The 11,377-nt window shown below is 46.6% G+C and overlaps 1 protein-coding gene across 1 annotated transcript; it reads right to left on the bottom strand.

The window, feature by feature from the left end:
* On the bottom strand, window positions 1-3,126 carry OPN1SW (opsin 1, short wave sensitive). The gene is given in 6 exon segments (XM_060019992.1): window positions 1-176; window positions 1,169-1,408; window positions 1,819-1,969; window positions 2,277-2,445; window positions 2,746-3,102; window positions 3,105-3,126. Coding segments are annotated over 6 exon segments (1,092 nt in total). The 3' UTR covers window positions 1-23.
* Between the last annotated feature and the right edge of the window lie 8,251 nt (window positions 3,127-11,377).

Below are 11,377 nucleotides of genomic sequence, written 5' to 3' on the forward strand. Positions count from 1 at the left end.
TGACAGGCAAGGTAGAAATTTCCTTAAATGTAAAATCCTTGTTGCTGCAAACAGGCCAGTATGGGGCCAACTTGGCTAGAAGAGACGGTAGAAACTTCCATTTTCTGGGAGCTAGACATGTCAGACTCATCTGTCATGGGCCTTCCACACACCATCTCCATGATGCAAGCTTGGAACTGGAGGAAAGAGCAGAATTGGAGATAGTCCCCTTGGTAGAGCGGTACAGAGGAGATAACATCAGGAAGCATAGGGGAAAAAAGATCTCATTCTTTGTATCCTCAAAGCCTTGCACAATGCCTTATACACAGGATCTCCTCAGGTGGTTTTGATTATATCTTCCCAATACTGAGAGCTAGCTATATTCCAGGCTAAGACTACGCACTACTCCTGGGTCTACAGTGATAATCCCTACACATTCTGGCTAACTCTGAGAATGTGTAGAATTTCACTGTTGGGAGACCTCACAAACCACCCTGCCCCATAAGAGCACTGTCAAAAGTGACCCCAGAATAGCCCCGCCCACCCACCCCACCATTACTTGAAAGCGCTCCCAACTGGGGAAGGACTGCCAATTCCGTTTCTGTCCAGGAGGTTTCACATTCGTTTTGAATCCATCTCTGGAAGTGAGGAAACAAAATAACAGTTCTCAAAGCAGAGTGTTAGCTCTACACGGCAGGAACCCTCCTTGATTTGTCTGAGTTTGGGTTATTAGCTTAGATTCAGGATTTGGGATAGGAAGCCACCTGGTACCTTCAGATGATAAGCTGTTTTAGAAACGTACGCATGTGTTGTGATCTCTGTGTTTCACATAAATGGTCGTGCAGACTAGAAGTTGGAAAGGATTAAGAACTCGTGAAATGGAAATTTAGGGGCACTGCTGATCTATCAGTTTTTCAGTGAAACGGAAAGCCTTTTCACTTCTCATCCTGCCCTTTGGAGCAACTCGAATTTTATGGCTCAAGTTGTCTTCCCTGAGTTCTGTGATCTTGTCTGGATGACCACGCCTTCATCCCTGGGCTTACTTACCAAGTGCTTTCTAGCCTGCTAAGGGTTTCCATGCCTTCCCTGTTGACCCCTAGAAACCCTTTGAGTGGAGTCCCAGGTGCTTGGAGTTAAAAGTCATTGTTGAGAAGAACCAGGTCTTAGGAATATAAATAGAGAGCTTTACCTGCTTATTCATGAAGCAGTAGATGATGGGATTGTAGACGCAAGCACTCTTGGGGAAGAAGGCAGGAATGGTGACAAACCGTAAGTCCACCCCGTGGTTATGGTTGTTGACTATATACATGGCCAGGGCAGCGTAGGGCGTGTAACAGAGACAGAAGGATCCCACCATCATCACCACCTTGTGGCTCACCTCCCGCCCAGCCTTCTGGGTTGTAGCTGCCTCCTGCTGCTGAGCTGCAACCTGGAAAGAGCACAGAAAACATCACACCCTCTTATCCCTGGCCCTGAACTCCTAGATCTCTGGACTCTTCAACTAGGGGGCCATCTACTCTAATTGTCTCTCTGCTGTCCCAGCTTTTGGCCTAGTCCCTCTGTTTCCCCCTCCTTGAGGAAGGCAAGATGGAGGCAGCTCTCTGGTCTGTGACGATGGAAAAGATCACATGCGTCTCTTGATATACCTGAGCAGGAATGACTCCGCCTTATTCTTCATTTCATCATCTCCCTGTCCCCACTTCCTTCACTGCTTTTTGATACCCATCTACCTGACTGGACGTTTCTGAATGTTTTATGTTCTAGAGCACTTACCCGCTCTTCCCTCTCACCTAGAGCCTTGTGATCCCTTCCTCCCTGACCCTCACGAAAGGCACTCACAGCTCTGAAGACCCCCAGCAGCTGAGAGTAGGAGAAGCAGATGAGGGAGAGAGGCACAGTGTAGCAGAAAATGAAGAGAAACCAGGTATAGTACTCGCTGTAATATTTGGTGCCCACGGTGCAGGAACACTGAAGACCCTCGGGGACAAACCTGCAAGGGACCAAGCACTTACTCACTGTGAGGCTCAATTAGTAGAGAGGGAGATGAGATTCTTGGGTTGTGTTCTCCACTTAGAACCCAGAATGACTTCAGGCAGTGGGTATTTTCTGTCCTCACCAGCGAGCCTTTAGCAATTGCAACTGCAGGGTAAACTTTAGCACTTGTCTCCCACAGCCCTTTCCCTTATTTATTCCACCAGCTCTTTAAAAATTAGAGGTCAAAGACTATACCCAATTCCCTTCCTGCCCTCACAACCTGAGCTTCTAGCTATGTCAGCAAAGCGGCCCCGCACTCTCACCGGCTCCAGCCAAAGAAGGGTGGGATGGAGACACCAATACCAATGGTCCAGGTGGCCAGGACCACCATCAGTGCGTGCTTGGAGCTGAAGCGGAAGTTGCCGAAGGGCTTACAGATGATGATGTAGCGCTCAAAGACCAAGAAGGCCAGTGACCAGCCTGTCAGCAGACCTGTGATGAAATGTGAGGGTAAGAGGGTAAACAGCCCCACTCATCCTGGCAGGCAGAGTGGAATACAGATGGGGTGGAGAAAGCACAGGGAGGGAAGGTTGGAGTGGTTAGTGAAGTAGAGTTTGGGACTCGGTCAGACTTCTAGTCTGGGTGGCTTTATATCTCAGTATGCAAAAGAGCACCAAACTTCTATCCCCCAGACTCCTCTTTGGGGCCCACTCTCACCCAACAGCCTGGCCCCTGGTTCCAATCATGGAGCGGTGTCCTTTGCCTCCCCCCAGCCCCCTTCTCCTGCAATACCTGCTGTACGGCCCAGGAAGGCCCCCAGAGCACAAACATGGCGGCCGAAGACAAAGTATCCATGACAGACAAAGTATCCATGACAAAGTATCCATGACAAAGTATCCATGGTGATGAAGACGACAAAGACAGAGAAGATGCAGTAGATGAAGCCCCCCAGGGATACGTTGACCAGAATGTAGTTGAGTGGCTGCCGCAACTTTCTGTAGCGCAGTGTGGCCACCAGCACTGTGGCATCGAGTGGCGTCCCTACAACGAAGACAAAGCCCGTGAAGGCTGCCTGGAGGTGGAAGGCCCAGACAGGGGCGAGGCGGTACTGAGGCCCATCCCACGGCCCCACCAAGATGTTCTTGAACAGAAAAACTCCTCCTCCTCCGACATCTTGCTCATGGGATGTCCACCACCCCCTCTGATTCCCCTTATAGATCATCCTCCCACCACCACTTCTCCCCGACCCTGCCAAAGAACCTCTCCTCCAAAGCCACTTTGGAGCTCCCTGAAAGATCAGTGCTGATCCTAAGCTTCCTAAGGACAAAGTTTGGGATTAAAGGCCCTAAGCCCCCACCTAAACCTTTTGTGACCCCAAAGCCGATTGTATGTTCTTCAGAGGATAAGAGTGGGCTCAAAGGATCCTGACATGCAATGGTCAGGTGCTGTAATGAATAGGAGTGGGCTCATTAGGGCCTGGGAGACGCTGACCCATGTTTAATGAAGACCCTCCATCACTTTTTCTTCCCTTTGAGTGGACCTGTGGAAGGCACCCTTCTTCTTTGACTTCAGGCACTACTACATCCCTGTAGGTGTTTACACCCCATCTGCCCCTTTGTGGAAGGTGCCCCCTAAGTGTCCCTCTCCAGGGATCTTGGGCTCACAGCCAGCCTGGGAAGCAGCCTCAGGCTGCAGGAAGGGGCAGGGAATGGAGAGTTCCCTGGAGCACCTTAGTAACAGCCTTCATGGAACAGTTCAGGGGCAGCTCGACAATGCCTAGAGGTCTAAGGCACCCCAGGCTGCCAGCTTCTTCATGGTGAGTCTACCCAGAGAGGGAACCTTTCCTACTCAGACCTCCCCCAGCCAGGTCGAGGTTAGTTTGCTCACTGTCCCTCTCATGCCATGTTCACACCTGCCCCTGCCCTTAGCTCAGCAGTGCCCAAGCTGCCAGTCATCCTGTCTGCTCATCCAAGACCTGCCCAATGAATTACGTAATTCACTGTCCAGAAAGTCAACACAAACCAACTGTTCTTCAGATTATGACAGGCAAGAATGGGGTTTCACAAAGGAGACATCAGTGTGATATAATAATGTCCTCAACAGCATTCCTGAGTAGCACAGCAACCAGTTTCACAGGATCGGGTCTCCTGCTGACTATTACCCTCAATATGGGCTCCACACAAAGCACGATTCAGAACTGGACATAAACCAGAACCATTCGGCTGGGGGCCAAATACCAGCTCTGCCAGGCTACTCTAATCCAGAGGACATTTCAACTCTCTAGAGGCTTGAAAGGCATTATTCCCTAACCTCTCTAATCATTGCTTCTCCCTGCTTAGTTTTTTATCAAGTGGATTTCTGTTTCAAGTGGATTGTATATGCCTGGGGCTCAAAATTCAAAAAGTACAAAAGAATATACAGTGAAAAATACATCTCTTTCCCACCCAGGCTCCCAGTTCCCCTCTCTAGAAGCAACCAGTGTTCACTTTTTGCTGTGTTTTTGATGCGTAGGTTGAAATGATGTGTTGAGCTTGAAATGTGTTGTGACAATGTTGTCTGTTAAATACTGACCAGTCAGACTCTCCAGGCAAGTGGTGAGATGAGAGAAAGTTCTACATGCTCTTGTGAAAATGAGGAATCGTCCAAGGATTTGCCTGAATGAAAGCCATCCTCACGCCTGGGAGGAAAGAGGAGAAACCACCCCCACCCACCCCGCCCCAAGGTAGAGCCATGACTCTTCCTAGAGAATTTCATCTGCTGGCTTTGAAATACAGAGACAAATGAACCACTGAGGGCCTAAACTCCTACAGCCTAGATCAAGGCCACAGTAATTTTAGCCTGGAAAACAATGCATGGTAGATGGCAATGGATTTCCACCAGGGCGGCACTCCTCTCCCCCACCCTGTTACCCTGGAGACATTTGGAGGTATGTGGGGTGGGAGGGGGGTGTTTTATGGCTGTTGGCAAAGAAGGGGATTACTGGTATTGAGTGGGCAGGACACTGCTCTGTACAGGCCACACTGAGAATGATCCTGCCTCATATTCCAATAGTACCCCCAGAGAAAAGCACTGGCTGGGACCCAGTCCCGGTCTCAGCCCTGAAACATTCTCAGCAAAGTCCCCCTGGCGCCCTTGCTTGGAGACACCTCACTCCTTGGCACACCCAGCGAGAGAAACAATTAGGAAATGTGTACTGAGGTAATGCAATGACGCGTTGAGTGGCTTTTATTTATAAGCCAGTTTAAAGCTGGGAAACAGCTACCCAAAAAAGTCCCTTTGGTTTGAGAATAGATGAGCTGTTGCTTTTCTCTCTGGCCATGATTGGTTAGTGGAGCCAGTCGTCTGGTCCAGACACTCTGGATGGGGATAATAAAACTTCATCCCCTGGGTACAAAGGAATGTTAGCCAATATGTTCTCTAAAGCGAGGGCCATTCTTCCCCATATCCAACAGACGCGTTGGTTTATTAGGAAGCCTGCTTTTGCATGGATGGTGGGAGAGTTTCTTTAGGCTTATGGCTTTTACCTCGAGCCAAGTAATGAAGATCCCCCTGAATATCTGTTGCCCCTGGTGGTTTTTTGGTGCACACTCCTGGCTTGCTTTCTTTCCCTCATTCACGCATTCATTTATTCCACAGACATTTGCTAAGAGATGCCTACAACAGCAGTTGTGCTGTGAGGATGAAATGAGATTAATCTGGTAGAGTGCTTACCTAAGGCCAGGTACACAGAAATGCTTGGGAGTTGTTTGTTTCGTCAGCAGGATTGCCAAGTGCCAGACACGAGGCTGGATCCAAAGATCAATAAGACAGATCTCTGTCCCCCCAGAAGCTCCCAGCCTCCTAGAGGGAACCCCCCTCTAGGGGGTCAAACAAGGGTCCTGGAGGTGTGATGGATGTGGTACAGTGGCAGCACAAAAGAGAGAGCCAGACAGAGCCTACTGGGTCTCCTACAAGGCCCCAGTTTCTGATGTGTGACCTCTCCCCTCACTCTCATTTGGGGAATCCCAGCCTGAAGAACCCCACCCAGGCCACCCTTAGCCGATCGGCAGGCTCTTCCCTGAAGCTTTCCTGGGTGGGATGAACAGGACAGGCTGGGGTGAGGGAGGAAGTGTGGGTATTTACAGGATGTATTCCCATCTCTGGTTTTCTAGAAAGTCTGGATAGCAGTGTGTATCGCATTTAAAACACACTTTGGATTCAGATAAATGTGCTTCGTATAAGTCGAATTTGGGCACGTTTCTTTTTCTTACAGTGGGGTGACAGCTATCTCGCAAGGCTGTTATGAGGTTAAGTAAGATCTGTAAAGCACAGATCACACTGCTCAGCCCACGGTAAGCATTAAGTGGCAGCTTTCCGCTCATGTATTTTCTCCTTGCCCTCATGTTGCCATCATAATAACCCCTTTCCTTTGTATAGCACTTTACAGTTTGCAGAGTGCTTTCACATACGTTTTCTCACCTGATCCTCAAATTACCCTGTAAGGCAGACAGGGCAGGTGTGACTTCCCCACCTGACAGATGAAGAAACTGAGTAATTTAGCAAATATCACCTAGTCAAGGGTGATCTGGGACAGACTTCTTAGTCCCCACCTAGGAGGCAGATGAGTTTGGAAGATTTTTTTCTGGTGGTCTGATCATGAGGTAAGAAAGAAGAGTGCTTCTTCATGGGTGCAGGAGATGCCAGGCAGGCCCCCTCAGCCCTGGGGTTCCCGGAAGGGGGGCTGGCTGGAGACTGGCTCCCTCCCTGCCCTTCCCCAGCAGCACCCCACGAACTCCGCTTGGCAGCCCTGAGGGAGAACTGGATGGTCACGGGGAAGATGGGACCTTGCCTAATCACCGTGTGGCTCCACAGTGGACCAGGGAGCAGTGGAGAGAGCCGAGGGGCAAGGCCTGCTGGAGTGCAGCCAACCTGGGCTGGGAGCCAGCCTGGACGGAGGAGAGAGGCCCTTCTAGGAACCACAAACTGCGGCTACTACTGATGTAGTAAAGAAGACACAGCTGGCAAAGAGTAACCCTCAGTGGCTCTTTGGTCTAGGGCTATGATTCTCATTTAGGGTGCACGAGGTCCCGGGTTTAAATCCCAGATGAGTCCTACTTTTGCTGGATTTTTCTTTTTTTCTGTTCCCCTTTCCCCGCCACACAAGTATACGTTGCCTGCCCTTTCTCAAGTTGAAGCAGAGATGACCCAGTGGTGAGTGAATAAAGGACCCTGAAGACAAGCTGCCAGTCAGTCTCCCCATTAGCCATGGCCTGTATATACCCCATTATTTCCGCTGAGGCTAAGCCGAGCAGAAGGGGATTGGCACAGCTCCAGGAGCTGAACCTGAGAAGGTGGAGCCAAAGGGTTCCCTCGTGTTAGGCAGAAAGCCTCTCAGAGAGCCTCAGATAAAGAGCGGGTGGTCAGAACAATCAGGGCCCGAGCTGGAGGTCAAGAAGAGGCAAACTCTCCATGTAAAACCCAAGCTATGAAATGCATTGGCTTCAAAGTCCAAAAGCTAGGCATAAAATTACAATTCGGAGTCTCAGCTTTCCTCTTGGTAAAATGGGAACAATAATATTCATTTCTTAAAGTTGAGAGGATGAAATCAGAAACTGTGTGTGAAAACACTTTGCAAATTATAACACACCTTACAGACATAGGGATTGTTAGGAATACTACTAAAGATAAAGAGAATCTGGAAAGGAAATTCTGACAACATGACAGACTGAACTAATGTAGTTTCTCTTCACCCAGTGTCCCGTAAAACACACACAGAAATACTACATAAAACAATTTAAAAACTAACATATGAACAATTGCAAAATTGGTTTAAAAAGGGAAATTCCCAGATAGATAACAGAATTAAAGAAAGAATATAAAACTAAACAAAGGAGGAGGAGGAGAAGGAGGAGGGACTATCACAGTAGCCCATGGTTCATTTCAGACACAGATCACAAACATATACCAGGGACATGGAGATGTGTTCTAATGCTTTCAGTTATAGGCTATGTGCCCTCAGCCCACCAGAGACAAAGAGCTGGGACTGAACCCCCTGCATAAAGCTCAGAACATCAAAGATCTACCTTATCCATGGAAAGAAAACTAAAATGGCACACGCCAGTTCAACGAAGCAGAGAAAAGGGTTAGAAATCCAAGTCAACCCTGAGAAATTGAAGTCTGAACCTGAGAAAATGCTTGTGTTGCATCTGGATTTATGTTATTTGCATGATGCTGAATCCTTAAGCAGAGAAATTAAATATAAACCTGGTTTAGGACAACTTGAAATCCCTAGGAATACCACACAGCCTCACAGAAGCAAGAAAGAGCTCTCCAAGACTGTTTTCATACCCCAAGGTATATGAGAGTCTCACTAAAAAGTGACAAATCAAAAACGCCTACTGGGGCTTCCCTGGTGGTGCAGTGGTTGAGAATCTGCCTGCTAATGCAGGGGATATGGGTTCTAGCCCTGTTCTGGGAAGATCCCATATGCTGCGGAGCAACTAAGCCCGGGAGCCACAACTACTGAGCCTGCGTGTCTGGAGCCTGTGCTCTGCAACAAGAGAAGCCGCGATAGTGAGAGGCCTGCGCACCGTGATGAAGAGTGGCCCCTGCTTGCCACAACTAGAGAAAGCCCTCACACAGAAACGAAGACCCAACATAGCCAAAAATTAATTAATTAATTAATTAATTAAAAAAAAAACACCTACTGAAGAAGAACTCACAATAAAAATCTTATAAACTAGACAAGAAAGCAATCCACCTAAGGAAGACTCAGCAGACACAACAAACGGGACAATTAACACTCCAAGAACTGTGCATAATAAAACAACATGACAAGCACTGTGTAATAAGTATTCTTAAAAGTGTTAAAGATTAAAGACAAAAAAGTAAACCATAATGAAAATATTGCATTATGAAAAAAAAAAGCAGCTCATTGAGGGAAAAAAAATTAGGAAATGGAAGACATACCATTGAAGACTCAAGACATTAAACAGTAGACTAGACCCAGCTGGAAAGAGAATTAGTGAAGTGGAAGATAGAGCTGATAAAATTGTTCAAAATATGGGGGGAAAGGGGAAAGTAATGAGATAGAAAATATGAAAGAATAGTTAAAAGACATGAGGAAAAGAATATGCCTATTACACTGTCACACTGAATATATATATTGTTTCCTGAAACAGAGAGAATGAGGGAAATGTATGGGTTGGCCAAAAAGTTCGTTTGAACTTTTTGGCCAACCCAATAATATTCCAAGAGATAATGATTGATAATTTTCCAAAATAAAAGAAAGACAGAGTCCTCAGATTGAGAACTGAGCTTATAAACACATTGTGGTGAAACTGGAGAATACTGAAGAGAAAAAGAAAAATCTTAAAAGCAACAAAAAATTAAAAAAATTTAAAAACTTGTTTGCCTAGAGAGACAATTATATTGGCAGCTGACTTCTTATTAGCAGCAAAAGATTACAGAAAAAAATAGAATATCTTCAAAAGTCCAAAAGAATTGTCAACCTAAAATTTTATGCCCACTAAATTTCCATTTAAGTGTTGTGAAATAAAGACCTTTTAAGACAAAGACTGAGAATGTTTACCACTCAAAGACTTTCACTGAAATGCTACCAAAGGATATACTTCATAAGAAGGAAACCGAAATAAGAAGGAAGGAATGAAATGCAAGAAGGAATGGTGAGCAAAGAAATTTATAAATATGTTTGTGAATCTAAAAAAGCATTGAGGGACTTCCCTGGCGGTCCAGTGGTTAAGACATCGCCTTCCAATACAGGGGGTGCGGGTTCGGTCCCTGGTCAGGGAGCTACGATTCCATATGCCTCGCGGCCCAAAAACCAAAACAGAAGCAATATTGTAACAAATTCAATAAAGACTTTAAAAATGGTCCACATAAAAAAATCTTAAAAAAATTTTTTTAATTAAAAAAAAATAAAATAAAAAAGCATTGACAGCCACTGTTAGTGGAGTAAAAATCAGTTCAGCTGCTTTATAGAGCAATTTGGCAATACCTAGTAAAGTTTAAGGTGCACATATTCTATGACCCAGAAATTCTACTTCTAGGTATCTACCTTAGAGATGTGCTTACATATATGCCAAGGAGGCATGCACAGCACTGTCCATCACAGCATTGTTTACAATATGGAATATTGGAAATTTCCCAAATGTTCATTAGCAGAAGCATGGATAAATCAATTGTGGTATATTCAAACAATGGAACAAAATTAGCAGTTAAAATTCATGAACTAGAGCTATATGAAACAGCATGAATAAATGTAAAAAGAAAAACATGTTAAGGAAAAAAGAAAGTTTGCAGAAGAATGTGTATAATATGCTGTACTTTTTGCATCTTTAGAAGATTCACTTTTTTTTTCTTTTTAATGAAAGAATCTAGGCATTTAGAAATAAGGGTAAAGGTGGATAAATGGCTGCATCAGTCCTCAGAGAGGATGATCTGCTGGGATGGGATTAGGAGGGAGGCTGAATCCTGGGTCCATGGATTACAAGGATTAATTCAGATTATCCCCCTAAACTGATCACCTGGCTGGCATCCCCACCACTCCTAGCCCACAGTCCACTTCCCCCCCCATACCTGCTAAGCCCTTTCCTCCAGCCTCCTATCTTCATTCTCACCCTCAACCCAGTACTGGTCTGGGTTTTACTCATATTTGGGTCCTGAGAATAGACTGGTTCAGATCTCCTCTGAATGCTCCTCAAATCAAGGGTGAATCGTGACCTGCACCCCTGGAGCCAGGGAGAGATTAGTCCTAATACTCTGGATGAGAGCTCCCTGAGGAGAGCTTGGACCCCTGGATGTTACAGTTGACAACTTCCTCCCCTGTCCTTCCCTCCATTAGCCAAGAGGTCAGCAGTCAAGGTCTGCTATCTGACCCTGCTGGTTCAGTCAGGACCAGAAGGAGCTGTGCTGGGGCAGAACAAACAGCCACTCTGCTTCCAGCATTAGACTCTGTCATTCCCAGGAGCCCTGTGCCCTCCACCCTCCTAACACCAACCCCTTTCCATCATCCCTGACAGTTGCACTGCTCCCCAAGTCTGGACAGGCCTGAAATCGGCAGCGGACCCTCTGGAAAGGGTCTGGGTGGGCTTGCTCAACAGTCTTTCCCCACAACTCGATCACCTTAACCACAGGGTCTGGAGTGGAGACCTGTCCTCTGGGGAGCAAACGAAACATCTTGATCTGTGCTCACCATCTCTCAGAGCACATACGAGGCTGGGGGTATGAGAGGGAAGAAGAAAGGTGAGGAGAGAGAGAGAGACACAGAGAGAGGCTTAGAGGCAACATTATGGTTAATAGGCAACATTGAACTCCTTAAGTGTGAGATCATATGTTAAAACAAGCAGAGCATTGACTGTGCTGTTGGGAGATTTACCTTTACTCATTTATTCTACGTGTAAAGGACTTTGTCAGATGCTGGAGA

This window comes from Delphinus delphis, chromosome 9 (genome assembly GCF_949987515.2).
Source record: "Delphinus delphis chromosome 9, mDelDel1.2, whole genome shotgun sequence".
NCBI lineage: Eukaryota > Metazoa > Chordata > Mammalia > Artiodactyla > Delphinidae > Delphinus > Delphinus delphis.